At 37.5% G+C, this 25702-nt stretch overlaps 5 protein-coding genes across 5 annotated transcripts; 1 reads left to right on the forward strand and 4 right to left on the reverse strand.

Moving 5' to 3' along the window:
• Nucleotides 1-1472: 1472 nt before the first annotated feature.
• Nucleotides 1473-6187, reverse strand: rab30 (RAB30, member RAS oncogene family). Its single transcript, XM_022189088.2, has 5 exons — nucleotides 6013-6187; nucleotides 4662-4760; nucleotides 4489-4572; nucleotides 4218-4401; nucleotides 1473-3206 (listed from the first exon to the last, which is right to left on the reverse strand). Exons 2-5 carry the CDS (start codon nucleotides 4752-4754, stop codon nucleotides 2956-2958), a joined length of 612 nt encoding a protein of 203 aa, XP_022044780.1. The 5' UTR covers nucleotides 4755-4760; nucleotides 6013-6187; the 3' UTR covers nucleotides 1473-2955.
• A 1070-nt stretch (nucleotides 6188-7257) lies between these two features.
• On the forward strand, nucleotides 7258-9057 carry ndufc2 (NADH:ubiquinone oxidoreductase subunit C2). The gene is made up of 3 exons (XM_022189091.2): nucleotides 7258-7521; nucleotides 8123-8266; nucleotides 8864-9057. The coding sequence occupies exons 1-3, from the start codon at nucleotides 7383-7385 to the stop codon at nucleotides 8911-8913; spliced, it is 333 nt and encodes a 110-aa protein (XP_022044783.1). The 5' UTR covers nucleotides 7258-7382; the 3' UTR covers nucleotides 8914-9057.
• A 337-nt stretch (nucleotides 9058-9394) lies between these two features.
• On the reverse strand, nucleotides 9395-9736 carry thrsp (thyroid hormone responsive). Its single transcript, XM_022189090.2, has one exon. It carries the CDS (start codon nucleotides 9734-9736, stop codon nucleotides 9395-9397), a length of 342 nt encoding a protein of 113 aa, XP_022044782.2.
• Nucleotides 9737-10054: 318 nt separating this feature from the next.
• Nucleotides 10055-13505, reverse strand: guca1c (guanylate cyclase activator 1C). The gene is made up of 4 exons (XM_022189092.2): nucleotides 13211-13505; nucleotides 12566-12715; nucleotides 11935-12022; nucleotides 10055-11746 (listed from the first exon to the last, which is right to left on the reverse strand). The coding sequence occupies exons 1-4, from the start codon at nucleotides 13403-13405 to the stop codon at nucleotides 11610-11612; spliced, it is 570 nt and encodes a 189-aa protein (XP_022044784.2). The 5' UTR covers nucleotides 13406-13505; the 3' UTR covers nucleotides 10055-11609.
• Nucleotides 13506-17258: 3753 nt separating this feature from the next.
• LOC110947819 (TPA-induced transmembrane protein homolog) lies at nucleotides 17259-25280 on the reverse strand. Its single transcript, XM_022189094.2, has 8 exons — nucleotides 24784-25280; nucleotides 22367-22447; nucleotides 21316-21393; nucleotides 20980-21066; nucleotides 20544-20676; nucleotides 20118-20278; nucleotides 18082-18152; nucleotides 17259-17983 (listed from the first exon to the last, which is right to left on the reverse strand). Exons 1-8 carry the CDS (start codon nucleotides 24850-24852, stop codon nucleotides 17779-17781), a joined length of 885 nt encoding a protein of 294 aa, XP_022044786.2. The 5' UTR covers nucleotides 24853-25280; the 3' UTR covers nucleotides 17259-17778.
• Nucleotides 25281-25702: the final 422 nt, after the last annotated feature.

Below are 25702 nucleotides of genomic sequence, written 5' to 3' on the forward strand. Positions count from 1 at the left end.
GATAAACTGGTTTAAGGTCAGCAAATACTTAGGTGGAAAACATTAACGGACCCAAGATTGGCCCTTGAGGAACACCATGCATAAAACAGTAAACTGAAGAGTGCAAATTTCTGACAACAGAAATGATTCTGTTTCACGGGTTGGGGCATAATGATGTAGGAGCAAAATTCTGAATCCAATCCAAGCCTCAAGATGCTGTGAAAACATGGAGCGGTTAACTGTATCAAAAACCACACTCAAGTCTAGCAGAGCAAGAATAGAGCTTTCACTTTCATCCACAGCAAGAAGTAAATCATTTGTCACCATAACGAAGGCCACCTCAATCTGAAACCAGACCGAAAGTTACTGAAAATGTTACCACCGCTCACATAAGCAATCAGCTGAGAGGCAATTACTGTCTCCAGCATTTTAGATTGGAAAGAAATTGAGCAGGCAAAGATTGGATTTCTTTAACCGGGGTTATACAACTGCATGTTTAAAATGACTGGGAAAAATACCAGTGGCAAAGAAGCAAATAACTACTTATATGATTCAGAGATTCAATAGTTTAGAAGGAAACTGGCCAATCTGGGACGAGCCTCTATTATGAGAAACGGGTTTCAAAGATCGACAAACTGGCCCAAAATGAGTGATCGCTGCACAGTATGGAGGGTAGACAGGAAATGTGTCTGACACAAAATCCTATTGTTGTCCATCATTTTAACTAAACAATTTGGATAATCTTCAGGGTTATGTTCAGCAATGGATGTGGTGGAAAAGCTTGCAACAGTATGTAACCTTAAATTATACTTCTGAATCACGGGCATTTCTGGAAATCGAGCTGGAAAAACAGATTCAGCCTCTTTAACCGCAGCCTGACAGCGGACCATGCGGCGTCTTAGGATGTCAAGAGATGCCTTTTCCAAATCCTTTCAGCTTTTCTGCATTCTCTCTTGTGGACCCGAGCGTGCTCATTAAGCCGTGCAGGAGGACTCGACTTTTCCTCTCTGAATCCGAGAGGAGCAGCGTGGTCAGAGACGGAGAGGCGGATATTGCTGAATAAATAAGCTGAGGCATCGGGGCAGTGTTGCCGCACAGAGAAGGTCAAGGTAAAGGCATTGGAGAGAGCTTTGCAAAATTTACAGACAGAAAAGATAAATAGGACATTGCAATAAAAATAACAGCTTTATGATTGGATATATAAAAATGGTTTACGTTCAAAGGGAGAAAACTGCTAATGAAGACCAGATCTATGATTTTTCGAATAAATGGCAACCTTCACAGTCTGATTTCAACAATAGGATTCAATATGATGCACAAAATCAATGGAAAAGCTATTAGAGAGGCAGCATACAAATCACTAACAGTGAGAACAGTAATTACTGAAACTGAAACACACACAAAAAAAGAGCATTTTAAATTATTTCTGTGGATGATTGCAGTTTCACCTCCCTGATCCACCATAAACAAAAACATATGACAAATACAAGATATTGAGTGTTACTGTTTAATGTTATACAGAGTATTTTAGGGTTTATTTTGTACACATAAAGGAAAAGAAGCACAACATCCCAATAGTGTTTTCCTTTGTATTTCCCACATTGTCTCGACAGGAAGATGCAAGGGATTAGCCATGAGTAACCGCTGTTAAATCTAAAAGGTAAAAGGCAAAACAATACGCTCGCCGGTTTTACAAAGGGATTACTTGGAAATACAAAAAAATTATAAAAGCAAAGTGCCGAGATGTACTACAGTACTAAATCTGTACAACAAAAGACAGAATGTTACAATAAAAATAAGTGTGCAGTATATGGCATTGTGCAATACAGTACATTACAGTTATGGCAAATATACGAAAGATAAAGTTAGACACTACAAATTATGGCTAAACATGCTCAACAATCGAGGAGTTTCACAATAAAAGCTTATGAAATACAACAAGTCCATACGAAACTACATGAACATACCCCTTCAAAAGATTTCATGGCTAGGCAGCAACAACAAAAGGCAGAGATATTCACGTCTATGGGTAACAAAAAGAAAAGGCTGACAGTCAAAACAATCTCACTTGATTAAATTGCTCGTAATTTCTGCTGATGACGGCCTTTCCAACTGCTTCAGAATAAATCAACTGACTAATCACAAGCACTGCAAGTATACTAAAAAATAATGGCGTCACAGAATACTGTAGTATTTATACGCGTTTTTGAGTTTATGTTATTTGACTTAAAAACATATTTTAGCAGCAAGTAAAAATGGTCTATCGGGAAACAAATATTTCACAGTATGTAATGACAGGTGCAAATAATGATTCAGAAATAATATTATGAAAGTTAATAACATTGAATACTATTTTCAGAGCAGAAGGAAACTGTAGTGGAAAATAAATGATTGTGCAACAGATTTTAGGTAAGTTTGCAAAGCTTCTTTTTGTTTTTGTCTTGTTTTTTTTTTTGCGATTTGATCAAACGTAGTAATTTCAAAAATGTCCTGTATGTAAACATGTTGTTACCATGAACCGATAACTTCCGATGATCATGAAACGCCTCGTCAGCTGTGTGGGATCTGTGACAAAATACCTGGCAGAGCTTTTCACTCACATAATACTGCTGGTGAATATTGATGTCGGATGAAAATGGATCATAAAACCCAAACAGGAAAATCCTGCAATTTCACAATGAGGATAAAATGGAGCCCTACTCAGATTCCTGGATGCATCAGGCAAACACTTTACATTATGTTGCACTGAGGATTATGTTCTCCATAATGGCAGCATATTAAAATGCCTGTTCCTGGAAGGCCAAACTTAAGTTGACTGACTCCCTTGTACGGCTTAAAAAAGGCATGGGACTAGAAATGACCAGACTAAGAAGTGGCATTACGCCATCTTAGCGGGACGGAGGCATTGGGGCTTAGCCATCTACCCTCTACAGTCAATGGCTACTGAGTTGCCATGGCCAGACGGCTGAGCTCTCTCTAATTGAGGCTGCAGCAGCTCAAGTAACTGATGGTTTTACCCTCGCCGGGCATTGGGGCAGTGTCATTGTTATCCAGCTTGTTCTGCTTGGCCTCTCGAATGAGTTCGCAGGCCAGGTCGAGGAAAAGTTTCTCAACATTGTCAGACTCTTTGGCTGACGTCTCCAGATAGAGCATGCTCTGAGCATCGGCAAAGTCTTCAGCCCTCTGCCTGAGAACCTCTCTCTTCTCTGCCAGGTCTATTTTATTACCTGGAAAACACACAACAATCTTCTGTCAGCAAATGCAACAAATAGGAGCCTTCTGGCATTACAACTTATCTTTCTGAGCAACAGTCTGACTGAATGGTGGTGGGTGTGTGTGTAACATGACAGATGGAAATGGAGGTGTATGTGTGTGTACGCTGTGTGGGATGGATTTGAGCAAAGACTGGATTTCAGCTCGATATTCTGGGCAAAAATGCTTGTTTTCTTAGAAATGAAAAAAAAATGAAGAAATTACACAACACGAAACTGTTTTAGTGTTTGACAAATCTATTTTAAAATTACTGTGAACTGAGGTCAGATAAGATAAGCTCTTATTAATCCGTCAACAGGATAATTTGTAGTGTTACAGCAACAAAGGAGATATGCAAATGTATAGGAAACATTGCCTCTGTGCCATAAACACACTATTTATTCCACTCCACTGTGTAAATTACATACTTACATTCTATTTTCTTAGAAAACGCATGCTTTTGCCATGCTTCTACATTATGTTTATATTTCTAGGGTGGTATATTCTTTTACATATGTTTAGCTATATATTTTGTACTGTTTACATTTCTAAGACTTTGACTGGGAATAACCGTAACGGAATTAGTTTCCCCTCTGGGATCATTAAAGTAGTTCTGATTCTGATTCTGACTCCTGTTGATATTGTACAGATTTTTTCATATGTGGAAATTCAGGCTGGACAGATTCCCCTGACATTTAAAATAACAATGCACTTACCTATATGTTAAAAAAACTATCTAATTGCTCAGATTTTTTGATAAGTAGAAACACTGATAACGAACTGATTTTATCTAAATTGCACAGATTCTTACACAAGTAGAAAGTCTTGATACTGCAGAGACCCCTGTATATGTTGAGAAATTCAAATTTTAGAGACTATTTTAAATGTACAAAATCTCCATAATGCACAAGTTTGAATGTGTTTATGTTTGAGGACACTGACGACAAAATATTTAGTTAGTGAAGCAGAAAGTAATGCTTGCTTACCGACTAATATAGTCACCACTTGGTTGTTGGCATACTGCTCAATCTCCCTCAGCCACTCTGGAAGGCACCTGAAGGAATCCTCACAGGTAATGTCATACGTAAGAATGAGGGCGTTGGCACTACGGTAATAACTCTGAGTAATGGAGCGAAATCTCTCCTGTCCAGCTGTGTCCCATATCTGCAGCTGGAAAACAGAATAATATGTAAAATCAGTAATTGCAATAAATGCACACACTTTTACATTAAAAAAATGTAATTAATGTTGTTGTACCTTGACCTTCTCCCCCTTGATTTCCACAGTTTTAATCATGAAATCTACTCCAATAGTAGCCCCTTGTCCAGGTGGGAAAAGGCCCTAAAATCAGAACCCACATTTAAAATGTAATGCTGTTATTCAAATAATTACATCTACAAATTTGTAGACACACACACACTAGTACAAACCTGAGTAAAGCGCCGAACGAGACATGTCTTCCCAACTCCAGCATTTCCTATCAGAACTATTTTGAACAGGTAGTCATAATCTTCCATGCTCATACTAAACTGTGGAAAAAAAGAAACAAAATAAACAGGTGGTGAGGAGAGGCTTTCACAGTAAATCAATTTGTCAGATTAAAGTGTCTCTAGACCATGTCCTGGCACACATCACTGGCACAATTCTGAATTCCTAAAAGGAGAAGAAGATGCGGATGAAACCACCAAACTGTTGTGAAACTGGCACACAGGGCAGCATCCTCAGAACGCAGATCACAGCTGACATTTCACCTGAATAAGCTTCTCCAACACATACGAGAGAGGCTGCGAGTGACATATGCCCTAGTTTAGATCTTCTTGAATTTAGCTCATTTGCACAAACACATTGGTTGCACTGGAACTGCAATTTTGTTAACTCTTCACTTGAAGCCAAAGTCTCATTTTAATCTAACACCCACATATTTGGCACTTGCATGAAAATACATGTTTTATGCATTTGTGTTTTGTCTGCCACAACATTAGGGCTTTATTGGAAGTGGTTCACTTTTAGAAAAGCAGACGTTTCTGTTTCAGTTCTCTACCATATTTCCCATTTTTGTATCATATGATATGTGCACAACGTGACTTTCCTTGATGGCTTAGCTGCAGTTTTATAGGCCATGCATCACTTTTGGCTGATCATGGAGCCACAGGAGATAGACACACTGATAAAATGAAATATATAGCCTGCAGAAAGCACAAATATGAAGCTAAATGTTATCTGTTTTGTGCTTAGTGTCATCGCACTACACAGCGGCACGACAAATCTATGTAAACATGAATAATAACATATAATTTTAGCACTGCAGCGCCGGTACATCTGTTCGCTCCAAGCACAGTGAATCAGACCTGTACGCACTTTAAAACTAAACATAATCACAGTGAAACGAGCATTTTAAGCAAGCAAACTGTTGCTTGAGAGAACATGTGAATCCCTGACTGACAATCGTGATCCAAAGAACCATATTCTGGGGCATCCATTTAACCCTCGCTTGCATAAAAATGAAAATTTCCCCCCGTGTCGCATTTCAAATCTCGCCTTTTTATAAATATTCAAAGCAGGATAAATTAGTAGCACCCTGCACGTATTTAATCTCAGTTCATACTACACTTGTTTCTAGCCTTTTCAGCCTGAGTTGATAGCCATTAGGGCGAAGCTAGCAACAGTAGCAACTAGCAGCTACCGTGTGATTCTAGCCATTTTGGCACAATCTGCAGATGCAGGAGGGGGGGAAATCACAGTCAGCCCTACGCATCGAGCCACGAAATAGTTTGCACTTACCAAAAACACGGGGAGATCCCCGGACCTCTGACTACTTGGTGTACATAGGTCACCTCTTCAAATGGGCAAAGCCGCTGCTGGGCAGGGCATAATTCCTCCGGCTGTGTATCCTCAGCAGCTCAGCAGCAGCAGCAGCCTGGCTGATAGAGGAGGAGGAGGAGGACTGCACTCAATGATGTCATCAGTTCACATGCAAAGCAGCTCACCGCATTTACTCACTTATTATACTTCAGCGCTGTTCTGCAGGGCTGCAATACAAGTACTTTATTTCCTCTAAGCGTGCAGTTCTATTCTAATGCCTTCTGTAGATGTCTAAGTAATAATTATCCATATACATACCAACTCTGTAGCCAGAACTAACTCTGCAAGGAAATAAACAAATGATCAGCTTCGTACTTATTATATAAGTTAGCCAAAAACTAAAGGTGCAACAATAGCATGGCACAAGACCATAACCTACTACTAACAAGCTTAAATACTGACATTAAGACCACACATAGTTATTTATTATATGCATCTACCTGAGTATTTTAAATTTCAGTGTTTAAAATCTTTCAAAAAAGATACCTATAATGAATATTGACGCTAAGAGTTTACAGTCTCGTCCATTGTGAGAGATTAATCTAACTAATTTAAATATTAACGCTAAGACTCCACAGTGTTATTAATCGTGGAGGTAAATCTACCCTGTTTAAATATTCACGCTAACACCCTACAGTATTATATATTGCGGAGCTTAGCCTAGCTAATTTAAATATTAAGGTTAAACTCTGCAGTGCAATTAATAATGAAAATTAGCCTAACTAATTTAGAACTAAAGTTATATCCTTGCAAAAAAATACACATGAAAAACAAAAATATACGTGAAAACAGCACAGTTAGCATCAAATTATTGCTATGAGGTACAGAACTACCCTACTAGTGCGGACTGTTGATAACTAAGACCCACTAACCTGGTTAACGGTTATTCGGTACAAGCTAGCTAGCAATAACTACTTTTTTTTTTTTTTTTTTTTTAAAGCTACTAGTAACGAACGTAATATTCCATTTGCTTACCGTGAGCCCCTTTAAGTGTACTAATAAGTATTCTCTATAACAAATGTGCACAAGAGAGTTGTTTATTGGCTATTTCTAACAAAATCAACGTAAAGCCAGCACTTTCGTGGCTACATGTAAAGTTTTGTCGCCTTGCGTTGGTTGCTGGGAAACAGAACAGGCGGAACCGAAGCTCTTCCCATTTGTTTTGCCCGGACGTTTCATTCGGTTGCAAGGTATGCCCTTGACTTCCTACGAGAGGTGATAGCAGATAAGCAGGAACAGACAGCTGGGAGGTCACTAATAATTCTGAATTGAAGGGTAATTTTCTCGCCATGGGGCTCATTCCAGACGAGGGAAAGTCTCTCCCTCCTCCCGGAATCGCCAACAGGAATTCGGTGTGGCTGGCCGGAGTCGGCTGGTTCTCCGCGATGCTGCACAATGCTATGAACCACAGGCCGCCGCTAAAATCAGGTTAGCATGCTAGCTGCTTTTCAGGCTTGTCTGTGGAGCAACGCTTTTATTTTTTTTAAACATGTTTCACGATTAATCAAAAATCAGCAAAGAAAACCTCACTGTGGATACGGTGCATTTAATAAAGAGGCCACTTATTGTTTTATAGCAGAGGAGTAACTTGTGTTATGACTGCTTAGCATGCTCAGTGTGTGTTTCTATCTGGTTCCCATAATCTTAGAAAATACCTCTAGTTAAGTACGGTGATTATTAAAAGTTCTGAACTATTTAGTAACTTACAGCCATATATATAGTGCAATATAAAACAGGAAACGCATCAATGTTAGGTAAACATTGACCAACAACCTCTCTGTGGTTTGTGTTACAGTACTCAATAATCATTGCAGTCCTCATTTAGAGCTTAACGATATATTTAATTTGTTTACAATCTACTGGTGCTCTGTTTAGGTCTCTATTTTAGTTTTAGATTCGACTCAGTTTCAAGATTTATCTAAAAACAGGTCTATAAACTTAAAAAACTTCCTCCTCTTTATATTGAAAATGTTGTCATGGTTTTGTGTCTCAAACAAAGTTGTATCACACCCATTATTTTCCTTTTCAGGTGTTCATCGGCAAGTCCTCCTGACAACGATCGGTTGGTTCATCGGCTACCACATTACAAAATATGAAAATTACACTTATGCCAAACTTGATCGAGATATGAATGAGTACATCAGACTTCACCCAGAGGAATTCGCAGAAAAGGGTAAGACAGTTTTCAGTGTTATTGCTCTAACATAAAGCATAAGAACCAAACTGTACAGCTTCCTTCATGTGTGATGTTGATGCACATTTGTAATTGTTCATTATATGTTTCAAAAGGGATAGGGAGGCTGCATATTTGCAATAAAGGAAATAACATCACTGATGGAAAATCTCTGTCAAAATAAATAGATGGATTTTGTTATGCATCGGGTAACATTTGTTCTGGAAAGTGCAGTGTTGGATTTAATGTCTGTATGACAAAAAAACATGCAGTAAAACTGAACATTTGTCAGTCATGACTCGTCTTTTTGGCTAGATTTCATCGTGTTTTTTTCATTCTATATGCATGTGCTAGTATTGTAGTGCACAGAATTAGGTTTTCTCTCCATATTTTAGCAACACTAACAACAATCATATGCTGATCACAGGTCAGACTTTTATGAGAGTTTAAAACCCCCATGCTGCACAGTTTGTTGTGCCATAGTTTGTGTTCAATTTGAGTAGAACATTGACTGTGATCAAAATTGAAAACATGCTGGCCAGTGTACCGTATGTATTTAATTAAACTGTTTCTCTCCCGTTTCTTTTATCTCACCAGAAAAAAAGACATTCGCAGAGATTGTCGAGCCTTTCCATCCTGTGCGCTAAGTGTCAGTGGCTGCTCACGTGAAAGAGGGAGGGAGAAAGAACATTTGCAGACTATCGCCAGTCTTGTGCAGCCTTTTTTGCAATCTTCCTGTCATATATTGTGTGAAATATAGCTATGTAAATAAAAAAAACCCTTAAATTCAACATTTTCTGACTGACATTTTCCTTATTTGAGAAAATGGTAAGCTTTATATGCTGTGAAGTTCTTTTATACATAAACCAAGCTGAAGACACTGCAGTGGTTCTCCATACTCAAGAAAAAAAAAAAGCAATATTATGATTATAACAGGGGCTATTATACTTAACATAAAATAAAGACACGCGATCAGTTTTGGCAATGCACATTTATTGCATTTCATAAAGTGAGAAGCATGACCTCAGTGAATGTAAACAGTTCAGACATTTGAGATGATCTGGCAACTTACACCACACTCATAAAAACAGCAGATAGTTTAATGTCCACATATTTTATGTTTTGCCTTTAGTTTGCCGCTCCAATTATGTCCATGTATTTCTCTGTGAGGCTCTGACTCTTCTTGGTGAGGTCACCCAATACAGAAAACAGTCCTCTCAGGTGGAAGTGAAAGAGCGCTTCGGGATCTGCGTCCAACAGAGGCTCTAGGGTCTTGCTGAGTGCCGAGTTGTTCTTGGCCTTGTGGTCGTCCAGGGGAATCAAGCCGCTCTCTGCTGCGTTTCGTATGGCCTTGAGCATTAGGTAGTTGTCGTACAGGTCTCGGCAGGTCTCCTCTGCAGCCTCACAATCCCATAGCTCGTCAGAGGGCAGATCTCGCAGCAGACTTGGCAGGAGAATCGTCTGCTCCATGTCACTGATGGCTAAGCTGTATCGTCTCAGAGCCAAGAGGAGGCTGTTTTTGTTGTATCTGGCTTCGGCAGGCTGCATGGTGGATGTGGTCGGCTGTTGTGGCAAACAGTTGGAGGCAGTGTGCAGTGCAAAGAAATGAGAGCGAACGCCGGAGTTTATAAGATGAGCCCAAGTGGGATGATCAGTAAAGTTGCGTAGTAGCATCGTTCGATACATTTAGGAACACTTAGGGTCCTATTCAGAGTCAAACCTTATCTTTATTTGATTTACACACCCACAACCCACAATGTCTGACTACTGTGCCCCAAAGTAAACCCTTGGTAAAACATTAAACATGCAGATCATTACATTTGAATGACCTTGACATAAGAGAATTTCAGGGTTTGATATTGATTTTTATATGTCCAAAAATAAGCTGAGTAAAGTTAAGCTGTGATCCAAAATAAAGAATCTTGGCCTAACCTTGTTGCGATTTGGAAGTTATTGAACTCTCAGATCTACTGTTGTCTGCTTGCACGCAAACACAAACAGAACTTGCGTAAGCTGTCTCAAAAAACACATTAGGCTGATCATGATGCTGATTATGGAGGCCAACACTGGATTATATAAAACCAAACTGACCTCGTGCAAACATTTACTTTTGGATCAAACTACATGACATCTAATTATCAGGTTATTTTATAACAACTGTTTTTTTGTGCACAAATGCAAATGAAAGCTTTGCAGACAGTCTGTCTCTTGGCACACTCTCTTTAGACAATAATTTGGTAAAGAAATAAAATGTATCAAGAGTTCTTGTGCTTACAAAATGGCATATTTTAGTCATCAGGTGTCTAAATTATGTAATCTTCAGTTATCCATTGACCTTCCAGCAATGATGCTACATGCTGTATCATGATTTGATGTACTCTTAACTTTCTTCATCCACATTTTTATAACATTGCCTCCACGATTTGCAACAAGAGTATGTGGTATTTTTTATTTTTTTGCATAGTCACAGAAAAACTGATGCCATCATTAAAAAAAGTATTTTATGTACAATGCAGAACCTGCTTTTAATTCTAGACCTGCATCTTAATCAGGTGAAGAATTTAAGAATCCTGTGCTAGTGAGGGTTGTTTTTTCGAGAAACGTATCCTCACACTGGCATCGTGTTTGCCTACATTCCGTTTTTAACTTGTAGTAGCTTTCATGCAGATCTTACAAGATTAACAACACATAACAAAGAATATACAATCCCAGTGAGTGTCATAGGCTGACATGCTAAGTGAACATGGAGCATTTGAAAAAATATTTTATATGAAATTCACATTTCATTTTGGCAGCCTTCAACTGGACGAGTAAAAGTTAAATTGTGAATTCAAATCTTCAATCCTAAATCAAAATCAAATATAGATTTACAAAAAAAAAAAAAAAAAGAATCCCAACGCTGTTGAGACATTTTGGACCAAAGAAACTGTCTCTGCTTATCTCTTTGTGCCTGACAGTTCTGCAAATGTTAAGATTTCCAGCTCAGAAAACTCTTCAGGTGATCTTTTCATCTTTCTTCGCACCATCTGCTTGAACCATGATGGGACCCAGAAAGCAGACTGGCATCTCTGCACCAGCACATCTCCTGTTAAAGTGGTTTAAACCTTAAAAAAAAAAAAATGAACAAATCCAAGCGAGAAGTGAGCACAAGCAGAGGAAAGAGAAGAGGGTAAATTCTCTGTTTTCCCTCTGGCAGACATGCAGAGTTCAGGCCCTGCTCAGTCAATCAGTTAATTCTTAGCTGTCTGAGATGGGACTTGGCTCTTCATCAAGTGCACGTAGTTGTTTACGCAACACTCAATGCGATCTCAACTCCCCAACCTCCAGCTCATTGATCAGCGATTCAGTTCACGTCCTTTTTCCGTTGACCCAAGACAATGATTTCCAGGACGTGGGTGAGATCCATCATTTTAGTGAGCATTTCCATGATGTCAGGATGCTCTTTGGCTCCAGTGATGAACTCCTCCAGCGTCAGCTCACCTGAGCAGATAGTAGAAAAGACGAAAAGGGCATTTTACACGTGAAATAATACGTGGATCATTCTTATTCATTTCACTCTATAAACTCAAAGCCCTTAGACATCCCAGGTCATAGCAGCATCATTACCAACCAAGAAAGCTGCTGTTATGTACAGGGCTTATATCATTACATTCGAATTGATTCCTTACCTTCTCCGTTCACATCGATTTTCTCATATATAAGGGTCACAATCTCCTCAGGAGGGATTTCATAACTTCTGGTGATATCCTGAATAGCCTGAAAGAAGAGTTTAAAGGGGTTAGCTGAGGAGAATCCAGCAGTGGATTATCAGTTTAGTGCTTCTTCTTCATTCACAGGCTGCATGAAAGAACTCTGTAATTGATGAGGAACACGTAGAGCAAATAATTATTTTTTTTTTAAAAACCCAGCTGTATAATAGTTGAACTACACCTTTTGTTAGCCAGAACTGTACAGAAAAATAGAAGTGTTTTACCAAAAGCAGGTCATGATTGACTCTTATGGGTGAAAAATGTTATACCACAGTTCATAACAAGGGAAATGGTGTCATTTAACTGGGATATGATTGGTTTTATGACACCTTTTCATGACTGACTTAGTCAGTGAAATGGATTATAGCAAAGGCCATAACGAGACTTGGACCAAGAGGAGCCCCTGGATTGAGTGTTACGTCTAATTCATGACCTTATAAACGCTTTTTTCTCAGAGCTAAGATTCACAATTCATGGAACTTGCTAACTGCTCAGTTCCTCAAATGTTGAAGTCTAAGTTTGAAGCATTCAAATGAAAAATATACTATACCTTAAATATAGTCTCCAATTCCTCCTTGTCAATTTTCCCGTTTCCGTCTTGATCAAAGAGTTTGAAGTACCACTTTAATTTCTGATTTATTTCTCCTTTCAGCAGTAAACTTATGGCTGCGATGTATTCGACAAAGTCTATATAGCCATCCTTTTGGAAAGACACAGAGAAACAACAGTAAATCTCTCTAAAATGATTTTGTTTGTTATTCAGAATTAAATCATTTAGCAGTTTCTTATTCTATGCAAAAGATGCAGGGGGAATGCAGTTCTAAGGAAGGCATAGCAGATATTAACACTGTATATCGTGTGCTTCTAATTTAAGGCTCTCTGTCCTATGTGTATGAAAGAGTAAACAACTTAGAGTGGAGTTTTAACCTCGGTTGATCCCTCTTTAAATGTCAGAGTCTACCATAATCTCAGGGCATTCCCATATATGTCACACCATTTGCAATAATGATATTAGTTGAATCTTTAACTGCAAAGTTAGTTGCTGCCTGTGACACCAGGGACAGATCAGATTTATTAAACAAGGTCAGAGACCATGCAACTATCTGGAATTTTTTTATTTTTTTTAAATAGAATAGCACAGAATCCATATTTTCCTGAGCAGGATAGGATGAATATCTTGCAGGTGTTTTCTTACCCCATCCATGTCGAAGGTGAAGAAGACCTGGTCCACATAGCTGCTGGCCTCCTCGGTCATCCCGTTCATTTCTAGCATAGTCTTGAGCTCAAAGAGCGTGATGAGCCCTGAAGGAGATTCCCTCATGAACTTAGTGTACCAGTGGTGCATGTCTTCCTCCAGGATATCATCCAGGTTGGAGCCGTGGGCACCCATTATTCCTCCAGTAAGGCTGTCTGATTTTTGTCTGGAATCCTGTTGAGAGCTGGTGTTGAAATGGAGGCCGGAGAGGACTGGATATGAGCTGCGGCTCTGTAGCCCCATGCAACGACCGCCTTAATCTTTAATTCTTAGGACTGCCAAAAGGAGAGATAACTCCTTAATTGGATAAGTGTAGAAGTCTTCCTAGAACATTGCATGTTCAATGACTGAGGAGAGGCTGGATGCCAGGGTGACGGGATTCATGCGGAAACAAAGGAAGTTCACGCAGGTTTGACCTCTTGGCCTTTAGATAAATGTCTGCTTTAACCAAGGACACAATGGTTCTACAGCTGCCATGAAATTAAGAGACAAAGTTGTGCTTTTATAATGAAAATATAATATTTTACTTCTACTTATCTGCCATTTTGTTTTGCATTTTTAGTGTGATTCATTACATTTTTTTGATGGGGTATTTCCAAATCATATTTCCTTGTCATCATCATCATCATCCTTTACATCAAGTGGTGTGTAGGGCAGCAACAAAGTTCCTCCACTTCTGTCTGTCCTGGGCCAGCCTTGTCAATGAATTCCAAGAGTGCTGCATGGCAATAGTTTGTTTCAGGTGCATCCGCCAGAGCTTGGAGGACTGCAACAGATGCCCCAAGTGTCACTATATCGTCAATAATGTGGATCAGCTCTACCCAAATTTTCTTGTAAACGAACTGATCCTTAAACAAAAACAAAGGTCGGAGGAGAAGAGACTAAAGAGTAAAGCTGTATTTCCTTGTACCTACAGATAAAACATCTAATTTGGCCCACATAGCTGTTCCCATGTAAAGGTGATCACAAATCCCTGGGATTCCTCTGGAAATGATCTTAGGGCATGCCTCTTAAAACTGACTTAACCTCTTTTAAAAACATAACCAATATATTTCTGTGCTTTCACACATCAAGCCTCTTATGATTTATTGCATAAAGTTATTATTATTAGATACAAAATATAATCCTAGATTGTATGTGTAAAATGAATAAGCAGGAGAAAAATGTACATACATGCCCTTTTCTTCTCAAGACTTAATAATGTAGTTTTTCAGTTTTATGCAGCAAGTTATAATCATTAAAGGCCTGATATGTGCAGGGTCTTTAGCTTTAAAGAATTTTCAAAGGTACAATTGACTAAAGTGTTCTGCTGTCTTTAGTATGAGTGTACGTGCAGGTACATGTATGTATATATATTTGTGTGTGTGTATTCGTATGTATGCATGGGTATATGTGTGTGTGTGTGTGTGTATATATATATATATATATATATATATATATATATATATATATATAGATATAGTATGAAATTGTATATTATATAATATTTATGAAACTGGAAATTATCAATCAGTAATTTATAGAAAAGGAGTTGGATTGAATAAGTGTTCATTTACTTCTTCCCAGTCCTTTTTTAATATGTAGACCTAGTCCAGAATTGTAACTGTGGAATATTACTTTTGCTTTATGATATTGTTTTGTGTGTATGGATATATGTGTATATGTGTATGTATGGTATGTGTATATATGTTTACGTAATATTATTTCCCTGTTTATGTGGTACTTGACTTTACATATTCGAAATAAATATCTCAATCGATCAATCAATCAAAAGTCGAATGTAAAGGAGCAAAAATGTTATTTTGAAGGCTCAGTGCACTTAATTTCTAAACATGCTTGTTATTCTCACAATGACAAACATAATGAAAACAATATTATATTTACGATTTAGCTATTGCAGACACTGCAATAGCTAAATCTAATATATAATATAAATAGATAAATTATACAATCGGCAGTCTAATGACCCCAGTTTAAACACTATGATGTTTTTCGGTTTTATTTTATATCCTGACACAAACAAGGAATTACTGCAGCTCTTCAATCATGCTTATAAAGCTAAAAGTACCTGCTAATGCAGTACTACATCATCACCTACATGCGGAATCTGTAAGAAATGTTGCCATTTAATTGGGATTTTCACACAGTTTTTAGTCTTTGAACACCAGTGTAGGAAACCCCCTGCCCACACATCTCATTATGGATCGATACACGTTTAACCAGCACTGTTGACCCATGACAGACCTAAGTGTGACCTATCTCGGAGGATCATGCAGAGTTCAGCAGTGGCTCAACAGTAGTGGCTGCTATTTAAAACAAGGCTATCAAAGCTCAGAGAGCTTATTATGTACTTAATCTGGCTTTAGACGATTAACTGTTCTCAAAATAGGATTGAAAAGATGGACCATGGCCGACTACAGACAACACAGGCAGCTAGTAACCATTTTCACAACCAGAATCCATGTTGCTGCAGAGTTCCACACAAAATCTGTCAGTACTGCGAAAAGATTAAGAAAAGTGTTTACTTTAACAGCAAAGAGCAGCTTAGGTGAATTGAAGTTGTCCAGTCTGAATCAATAAACTGAGTCTGAACAGAAATGTGCCTCATTTAGTTCAACATTTGCAATATTTGAGGGTTTCAAAGAGCAGATGGCGTGATTTGGTTTTATGTACAGTATTATAAGCTGTCGAAATCCCTGGATTCCACTTATGCCCTGCCTTTCAAACTTGACCTTTTGACCAGCATGTGACAATCATGCAGCAAGGACTGTTGACTGCACATGAAAACTCATGTCCCCTTTACAGAAATAAAATGGAACCCAGGAGAAAAAAGCTCAGTACTTCTCTCCATGTGTACTATTATGACAAATTCATGCCACATAATGATATTCCCCTTTCAGAGCAATCAAATAGTGTATTTTCAGACTAGAATAGAAATACTTTATTGATCCTTGAGAGGAAAATTTAGCTGTTGCAGTAGCAAGCAAAAAGAGTAAAGCGACCACATCCACAATACAAATAAATAACAGAATAGTCAATATCATAAAAACATGAAGTCCTCAATTAATCTTGTCTTTCAGTAAAATAAAAAAATACTAAAAACCAGGCAAGCAATGCTTTTATGTGCACTGTTATCTGAAAGATAAGTACGGCAATGGAAGTAGAATTTCCACACCAACCTCATGTGTTTACACCACATGAATTGTAATCTTGATGTCAGTTGTAAAAAGCAGAATAAACTAGTTAACCTGTCAGAGAACAAGTGTAATAACTTCTATGCTCAGACAGACAATATCCTTTATTTGAGAAATAAATCTCATAGACTGCCACCGAGTGAAGAGAGGACTAATGACCAGGCTGCGGAAGAATGACTGTTCGCGTCCAGACAATTTGGCATCGACATTAATCACAGCTGTAATCTCATTAGATGGCCGACGTGTTGACATGAAGACTGCCAGAAAACAGAATGAAATCTGACGTAAGGACTGAGTTCTATTTGATAAAAATGTGTGAATGATGCGCCACCATTCTAATTAACTGCAACAACCTGCTGCTTGTTATACTTAAGCGGGGGGGGAAAAAAACTATTCAAACTCCAGATTGTTCTCTGCAAAAAGAGCCACAAAAAGCAAGCAAGGCACAGAGAAAAACACAAAGGAAACGGCTACAGTTGTGTGTGAGACACGGACTCCCTCTACTGTTCAACCGTTTGAACACAGGAGGTCAATGAGGAAAATCACTACAGTATATATTCCAAATAAAACCGTAGAGAAATGTAAGATGTGTTGCAGTTGGTGATAAAATACACAAAGCAGGAATTATAGAAACCACAGTTTATAAGGGCCTTCATTTAAAGATGAATGCATGAGACTGACCTTTCTGCACTAAAGCTGATTATCCTGTAGTGTTTGTTGCTGTCTAGGCAAATGTGTCAGCTGCGTTCCAGTATACAAATCAAGCCGAATGATGCAAAATAGTGGCACAGATATGCAAATTGAAACATTTGTATTAAGAAAATTCAGAAAACACTTCACAGCAGTTTTTTTTCCTCCTGTACAAACGGCCATACTTGAAATCACAGTGATGAACGAGGGAAGGAATGTAAAAAAAACAGCAGTGACATTTAAATCAATACTCTTGCACAAACATACACAATAAAATCTCAAATGCAAAAATAAAAAGCTGTGTTTTTTAAAACTGTATAAGCTCGAAATTTTGTTGTCATTCTCTTGTGGATTAAGCCACAGGAGACGGGTGCCCTTTTAACCTCATAAGTCCTGCACACATTACACACAACGCGGTCATCCACATGACAGATGTACATCATGTTTGCGCAACTTTAGCTTCCTGTGGTAAAGACGCACCATATTCATACTCATGAGAAAATTGCACACAAGTCTGACAAGTCATATGCAGCATCATTCACCTCACTGGAGGTTTAGAACTTGGTCAGCGTCTCACTTAAATAACAAAGAAAACAGGACTTGGTGGTTTTCTGAGTCTCATCATCAGCGTGCTGAGAACATCTCTAGGGAAACAGGTTCGATGTACATTGGCCCCGACTCAGCTGACTCATCAGGCTCCTGGTCATATAAAAACTGTCGAAACACGTTGTAAACCATCTCCCTGCTCAGAGTGAAGTTTCTCAGCTGATCCTGCTGCTCTTCAGGCAACTTAAACGTCAGCTTGTACTCGGCGATGACTGAACCGTTCCTGAGGAGGAGGTCAAACAAGTTCAAACAAAATCCACTGATTTCATTTAGCAGGTCGCAAGATACAGTTTATAACCACTGGATGTGACGTGCATTTACCTGAAAGCAAGTATTTCAGCTTTGGAGAAGTATCGCCCTAGAGCAGGGGAGGATCTGTAGAGGTCAGCCATCTGGGTGGGGCAGGTTAAAACATGCAGAGGGAAACAATGAGAGGGGAATGTTTTTGGCTGATACTAAACTATGCACAGTATACAAAAGAAGTGTGCACAGCACTGTGAAATGTCATTTAAATGTAAAAAGATTAAGAATTGCATCACCTTACAGGAACTGCTTTACTTGTAAGTTAAGCTGTAGGTCACTTGCTCTTATGTAAAATTAAAAATAAGTCAGTGCATCTTCATCACAGAAAATAAAATCACATTTTTTTCATGATTTTGTTTGTTCACCTGTATTTCTGATGAAAGACTTAATCTGTCTTGGCATGGGAGATAATATTGCTGCATGAATTTTTGGACAGATCTACAGTTCTTCTGAGACGATTGTTTTTATCTGCTCTTTGCTGAAGGAGGTTGTCTTGCTTTATCTTTTTCTTTAAAAAAAAACAAAAAACAAACACCCCAAGGGTGTTTTGTTGGATGCCGGGATCGTCATTTTTCTCCTCTAAAAACTCTAGCGTTATTTAAATGGTTCTCATGCTGGAATATTCCTCTTCTGCCAAGTTTTTGCAGACTGGAGGTGAACTTGTCAGCCAGTGTTTTAGTATATTCACAGACATTCCTAGTGTCGTCTATAAATTTCATTTCCTCAGCATTTTTTGCTCTCATTCAGCTCCATATCATCACACTCCCATCTCCGTGCTTCATTGTCAGGACTGTGCATTCACTGTGGTAGTCCTGACTAGATTCACATGCTGAACCCCATCTGAGCAAAAACAAATGTATCTTGTTTCATTTGACTAAAGAACGTGCTCCCAGTATTCATCAGATATTCTTATGCCATTTGGCAAAGTATAATCCTCAAGATTTACGCCGCAGAATAAGCAAACATTTTCTTCTTAGAGGCCAACATGATGCAATGTCTGTCACACGATATAAGCTATCACATAAACTCTGATTTCTGCAGATAGGCGCTGTGCCAAGTCTGAGGCGATTGCTCATTTGTTGTTTAGAGCAATATTGCGCAAGTGGTACTATGACTTGTTCTACACCCCCAAATACTGCTGCAATTGTAATTTGAGTGATTTTTTTAGTTGATCTTCCTGTATCACAATCTGATATCTCACTTTCTCTAGAGATTCTTTTCCATTTGGAGTCACGTTGCACATATAGATAAACAAAACCAATAGCTTCAAAGTTGAGCTGAGAAGTTGAACTTCTCAGGTTCAGTTTTGTGTTGCTGATCACTTGGTTTCTACTTTGAGGCCTGTATTTTCAATATAATCATTCCAAAATATGTCTTTTTGATTGCTTATGAGAGCAAACTCTCTACTTGTCAGCTTACAAACGAAGCAGTTATTGAGAGGTGATGTAATTTTGAGTCATTTGGCATTTAAGTAATATCGCACAAGGGTGTATTCACGTCTGCTGTGTACTGTACCTTCCAAATCACTTAGAGCTCCATTTTCTGCTAAAGGCTTTGAAGTTCAATCCCCAGTGAGAGATAAAAGCAGCTACAGAGGACTGGCCTTTTGTTTTACGCAGACTGTGACTCAGTGCTGCGATTGCTTTACTTTCACATTCGCATGATGATAACAGTTGTTACTGTAAGTTCAGGAAGGAGCCCTCTCACTAAATAAAACCAGTATATTAAGTCTAGGGTAAAGCAGACCTTAATGTAAAAGTTTTTGACAAACGGGAATTTATATCATCATGTAATTCTTTACTACACTCTTCTGTACACATTATTGAAGGTTTTTCATGTACACACATTGATGTCAAAGCCAGATTAGCCATTGGGTCATGTACGCATTCAGTGTGATTGCTAGAAAATAACAATTTAAAAATGTTTGCAAACATAGTCTATAATTTATACAGTATATTTTGTATCTATATACTAATTTCTAAATACAAGCAATTATTACAAACATAGATATATAAAGCACACCTGAAATATTATAACAATACAAGTGATCAAACCTTGTTTTGAAGATCTGCAGCGAGTGTTTGGCTTATGTTGGAGTGAAGGTTTAAAAGCTCCTCTTGGAAGACCTGATTTGGCAACTGGAAGCTCCCATTGAAATAGTGTGGAACTTTAAACAATGAAGAGTCAAACTTGTCATCCACGTCCTCATGGATCGCTGCTCAAAGAGAAACTGGGTCAAAGATTTGAAATTTAAAAGCAGCTGTATTGAAATAAAAGAGAAAACTTCGTCAACAGCCCAACTGCACAAAGGTTCTTGTATGAGCACTGCATTCTGGCCTTTCGATGTCTTTGTAATATTTGTTTTTTCATGTTTGTAAAGTCATTAAAAAGAATTTTATTCTTCTCCTTCTGTTCGTTCATTTACACTTTAATGAATCTAGTGTAATGTGGCAACCCTTCACTTTTCAAACCAACCTTACCTGAGCACACAGCCAGGGAAATTACAATCACAACAGGGATGAGGACAAGGACAACGATGATAACCATCCACAGTCTGACTTTCCAGAAGACGACCTCGTTCAGCTCCTTCTTTACTCTGCACACAGAGCCATTCTAAAAGGAGAAGTAAAACAATTTGTCAATAAGTGGACACAGTATACAAAGAATCATCTCTGACACGAGCATAGATTTGGTGCCATTTTAGTGAGACATAATTCAACATAGATGCAGTGCTAAGAGCAACTAAAAACTCCATCCAAAGCTCGAGATAGAGTATTTTTTAGTTATTTCATGCATTTATAATTACATGAAGAAACACAAAGAGAAACTGGAATGCATGAAAAATAGCTGACTGAAAAGCTACACTTCCTGTTCTCTAAACATAGGAGGGGAATACCAGGGAGCAATGTGTCACACCTCTCGAGTAGAGTTTGTGTTTCCCACATTCCTTTGACCTCCTGCTGCATGGTCAAAATGCATCGCTTCCCCATTAGCGCCGTTGGTCTGAGGAAACATAAGATCGAAGCAGGCATACGTCAATTTCCTCCTTGTACTATAAAAAGAATTAAGTCATGTCAGGTCAGTGGGTGGATTCTTTCACTTTAACAGTCACTGAAAGTTTGTGACAAAAACAACCTGTTGCCTCAGAGAGGAGAGTTCAACACAATCTGTTCTTGTTCTACAATAGAGACAGCAACAGAACAAACAGAACCAAACCAGCTACCTGATAAACAGACCTTGATAAAAGCTCACCTGCACATGAACCAAAGCATCTGTCTCTGTTGCAGCAGGATTCCCATTGGCCACATGTTCACCATTATTTACTGTCACCTGGGAGATGACAAATATTTAGGAGGAGTATGATTAAAAAAAACACTGAACAACACTGTCTGGATTTTTTCTTCATGTATTTTTTTTTTTTTTTGCAAAATGGCAACAATACATGCTACATAGAGCTGTAACTAAAGGTTGTTTCGATTTCTTATTAACAACAACTTGACATGTTATAATTAATAATATGCAAAGTTTACTTACTCAGATGAAATCACGCTATATGGTCTTACTTAAAATCAATATTTAAAACTGCTAGTAGCATCAGTCATGTTCTTTTTTTTTACTTGAAAGCACTTCAGCGCAACTGTTGTTGTCTTAAACGTGCTATATAGAAAATGGGGACTTTACTGGATTTGCCGTCACACAAGGAAGAAAACAATTAATCAGATTTGAACAGCTGGATTTACTGATGTGTGGCACTCTTGCTTGAACTTTAATTTAAACATTTAATCTGGGAATATTATTCTACAACACTGAACACCACCATGAAGGCGTTTTCTTTGCAAAATGATCAAGATGTGACTAAAGATTAATTCTATTTTTCATTAATATTAACTCACTCAATAAAATAACACCATAAATAACACTATATGTATAAACTTGTTAGATTTATTACTGACATCAACAATATTATTTTTTAATTACTGTAAAGCACTTGAGTTAACCATTAGAAAAGCCAAACATTTAATTAATTCTTAAAATAACTACTGACTAATTCTGTCAGTCAGCTTAATTAACTCAAGATTTCATCTCTAATGTTACCCAGCAACAAAGTAAATGCAGTAGGCAAAGTAATATCATAAACGTTTATGATACTAATTTGCAAGGCTACTTACTGCATATACTGTATATGATTATTGTCTTAAATAAGCCACTGAAGAGAGCATGATGGAAAATAGCTAACAGAAAAGTTACGTTTCCTTTATTTCAAGCATAGGAGGGAAATGCCAAGGACCAACAAGTGTCTTACTTCTTGAAGACAGTTTGCGTTTCCCACATTCCTTTGACCTTCTGCTGCAACAGGCATCGCTTCCCCATTAGCTCCGTTGATCTGACAAAACACAAAACCACAGGTGGCATTCATCATTTTCCTTCCTTTCCTGTAAAAGAATAAGCCATCTCAGGGCAGTGGGTGAGTTCTTTCACTTTGCAAAATGTTGATGATGTTGGGTTAGACAGAGCTGTGACTTCAGAACATTTCTATTTTTGATGAACATCTTGACCACTTTCTCTTTTATTCAACTTCCTGTTTTGTCCACGAAACATCAGAAACTGAGAAAAAAGCAACAATTTCATAAGGAGGACAACTCTTCAATTTAATTTCAGACATGTAAAGCTGGCTATGACACGAGTAAGAAAAAGAAAATTTCACCCTAAAAAAAGCTGGACGTGGTGAATATCTGGCACTTTTTTTCTTTAATCTTTATTCAAGTATTTATTTGAATATCAAAACTTCTACTGCCAGTCAACTTATTTCTTAACTCATGGTTTCAGCTCTAATACTACCTGGGAACAAAACAAATGTAGTACAGGCAAACATTTAGGAATATTACTGTAAAATGCTGAATACGAAATGCAACGTGATAACGTATGTAACATCAAGCTGTGACTAAAGATAATATAATCTCTTGACCACTTTTTAAAAAAAATCAAGTTACTGTTTTGTGTGTAACAGAGAAATTGGTAAATACAACACATGTTCAAAAAGTCAGAGTTTAACTCTTTGATAATTTAGACCACTTTAGTCCATGTAAAGTTTATTGTACTGTAAATTTCACATTCAAAAAGCTGGAAATTATAAATGTTTGGCTTTTTCTCTTAAGCACTGATTCAAGAATTTAACTGAATATTAAAATAGCTACAGAATAATTGTCTGTCAATAAGCTAATTTATTTTGTATGTTATAAAGTTTTCGTAATGCATGCAGTAGGGTGACAAATATTTGGGAATATTACCATAAAATACTGAACCATGAAGCACCATGAAGGTATTTGCCACAAATTTGCATAACCAAATGTTCACTCTGTGATAATACACTGTAAACCCTAACATGTAAAGTGAACACTCATACACGTGAGAAAACGGCCACATTTAAAGAGCTAGAAAATGTGATTTTATTTTTTACACTTTTTCTTAAACCTCAGTTAAACACTGAATATGAAAACATGTTTAATTAACTGTCTCTGAGCTAATTCATTAATTAACCGATGGCTTCCTCTCTAATGTTGCCTGTGGGGGGGAAAAAATGCAGGAGAGTGGCAAATATTTAGGAATATGAATAAAAAGTTTTGTCTTTGATGATAATGTATGTTACTTTATTTATCTATTTCTCTTTTAATAAAGTTATTGTTTTCTGAAAAACAGAAATTGGTGACTATGACACCACATTACAAAGCCAGAGGTTACAAAAAAGGATTTTTTCACATTCAAAAAGCTGGAAATACAGAATATTTGGCTTTTGTTTCTTCAACTTTTTGTAATTGATTATATAAATATCTATCAGATTTTTTGTCAGTCATTAATGAACACTTGACTTCAGTTCTAATGTTACTTGTGAAAAAAGTAAATGTAACATATGCGGCAGGTGGGTCAATATTTACAGCTGATTACTTTAAAATAAACACCACAATGAAAGTATTTTGTTTTGGGCAAAATATAGATAATGTAAGTTACTTTACTCATCGCTTCTTCTCCTAATTAAGCTATTATTTTGTCTACAAAACATAAATTGGTGAACATGATGCAAGTTCACAAAGCTGGAAGTTTAAAAAAGTAATTTTTCACATTCAAAATGCTAGAAAAGGAGAATATTTGGCTCTTTTTTTTTTGCTTTAACTTTTAGTAATTGATGATATAAACATCTGTTTAATTGTCATTCATCGATTAACTGATTGTTTTAAGCTCTAATGTTAGCTGTGAAAAAAGTAAGTGTAACATTTAGGGCTATTACGCTAAAATAACCAAAACCACAATGGCACCATTTTGTTTTAAGCAAAGTAATGACAGTGTATGGTACTTTACTCATTAGTTTCTCCTTTAATTAAGCTATTATTTTGTCTATAAAGCAAAAATTGGTGAATATGAGAAGTCCACAAAGGTGGAAGTTTTTTGTTTTGTTTTGTTTTTTTAAAAAGAAGCATTTCTTCACATTCAAAAAGTTGGAAATAGTGAATATTTGGCATTTTTGCTTGAATTTTTCAGCTTAAATCGCTGTCATTCATTAATTAACACATGACTTCAGTTCTGTTACCTAGGAAACATGCAAATACAGTACTAGCAGTCGGTAGTACGTGTGTTTATTAGAATATTACTTATTATGATGACCATAACTAGGCTGCTGGAATTAGACAGATAATTAAACATAATTTTAATTTTCCATTAACTTACCCGTTCATTAGAAGAATTTGCAGCTCCGTCGTCCATATGTGCCTTAATCAATTGCAGCTCAGTGTCCATGCTGCGATCAGAAACGCAAAAAAAAAAAAAAAAAAAACACGGAAGTGGCTTTTCTAACTTTAAATGTTCACAAATCCCGCAGTGTCGGCGGACCGTAAACGTCTCAGCTGCGGTTTAAAAAATGGCAACAAACCCTGAAATAAAGCAAACATTAGACTCGGAAAGTTCACACTATTTTAACCGAGAAGTCCTTTTCTGCTTCGTCTCTAACTTCTTTTTATAGAATGGCAGGTAAGTTCCTTAAAGTCTAGGGGGAGTTGACGGAGGAAGGCGGAGAGAGGAGAAACGAGGGAGGAACACGAACCAACGTGAAACAACTTTGGTGTTTCATGGATTGCACATTGCTAAGAAATAAAGCAGCCTCATTGTTAAGTTAGGTTTATAATTTAGCAGCAGTTAAAGGTGAAAAACTTACATTTTCCCGCTCTGCAGCTGCTTTGGAAGTGGACTTCTTCCCACGTGACCCGGTTATTTATTCCCAGGTGTCCTTGAGGAGTTTTATGATGAATAAATATTTGCGCAGCTAAAGGAAGATGGTTCAAAATGGCCGCTGTCCACTGTTTACCTGCTGCTCGTTTTAATTTATGACGGAAAGTTCCAACTTCAGTGTTATGAACTCATTACTTTAATTAATTTCGTATTTTAGGTACATTAAAGCAATAACAAACAGCCATAGTTATCAGCTAAATGAAACAGGAACACATGACCAACGTATTTATACGATAAACTATGACTTAAATGTCACAATATTTCATTTTATAATGAATAAAAACCACTTGTTTATACCAAGGACGTGTGTAAGTAAAGCAAACGTTATTTTTTGTACAAGAAGCATATTCAAGTAAAGCTG

This window comes from Acanthochromis polyacanthus, chromosome 13, assembly GCF_021347895.1.
Source record: "Acanthochromis polyacanthus isolate Apoly-LR-REF ecotype Palm Island chromosome 13, KAUST_Apoly_ChrSc, whole genome shotgun sequence".
Lineage (NCBI taxonomy): Eukaryota > Metazoa > Chordata > Actinopteri > Pomacentridae > Acanthochromis > Acanthochromis polyacanthus.

What these genes read in the sequence shown, in the direction of transcription:
- ndufc2 (XM_022189091.2), top strand. Translation starts at nt 7,383, where the DNA reads ATGGGGCTCATTCCAGACGAGGGAAAGTCTCTCCCTCCTCCCGGAATC. An exon ending in CAGGCCGCCGCTAAAATCAG is followed by an intron (nt 7,522 to 8,122) that starts GTTAGCATGCTA and finishes TTTCCTTTTCAG; the next exon opens with GTGTTCATCGGCAAGTCCTC. An exon ending in AGAGGAATTCGCAGAAAAGG is followed by an intron (nt 8,267 to 8,863) that starts GTAAGACAGTTT and finishes TTATCTCACCAG; the next exon opens with AAAAAAAGACATTCGCAGAG.
- rab30 (XM_022189088.2), bottom strand. Translation starts at nt 4,754, where the DNA reads ATGAGCATGGAAGATTATGACTACCTGTTCAAAATAGTTCTGATAGGA. An exon ending in TCAAGGGGGAGAAGGTCAAG is followed by an intron (nt 4,402 to 4,488) that starts GTACAACAACAT and finishes TCTGTTTTCCAG; the next exon opens with CTGCAGATATGGGACACAGC. An exon ending in AGTGGTGACTATATTAGTCG is followed by an intron (nt 3,207 to 4,217) that starts GTAAGCAAGCAT and finishes TGTGTTTTCCAG; the next exon opens with GTAATAAAATAGACCTGGCA.
- thrsp (XM_022189090.2), bottom strand. Translation starts at nt 9,736, where the DNA reads ATGGAGCAGACGATTCTCCTGCCAAGTCTGCTGCGAGATCTGCCCTCT.
- guca1c (XM_022189092.2), bottom strand. Translation starts at nt 13,405, where the DNA reads ATGGGTGCCCACGGCTCCAACCTGGATGATATCCTGGAGGAAGACATG. An exon ending in TCACCTTCGACATGGATGGG is followed by an intron (nt 12,716 to 13,210) that starts GTAAGAAAACAC and finishes TCTTTCCAAAAG; the next exon opens with GATGGCTATATAGACTTTGT. An exon ending in AATTGGAGACTATATTTAAG is followed by an intron (nt 12,023 to 12,565) that starts GTATAGTATATT and finishes CTCTTCTTTCAG; the next exon opens with GCTATTCAGGATATCACCAG.
- LOC110947819 (XM_022189094.2), bottom strand. Translation starts at nt 24,852, where the DNA reads ATGGACACTGAGCTGCAATTGATTAAGGCACATATGGACGACGGAGCT. An exon ending in ACGCAAACTGTCTTCAAGAA is followed by an intron (nt 21,394 to 22,366) that starts GTAAGACACTTG and finishes GTCATCTCCCAG; the next exon opens with GTGACAGTAAATAATGGTGA. An exon ending in ATGCTTTGGTTCATGTGCAG is followed by an intron (nt 21,067 to 21,315) that starts GTGAGCTTTTAT and finishes ATGTTTCCTCAG; the next exon opens with ACCAACGGCGCTAATGGGGA.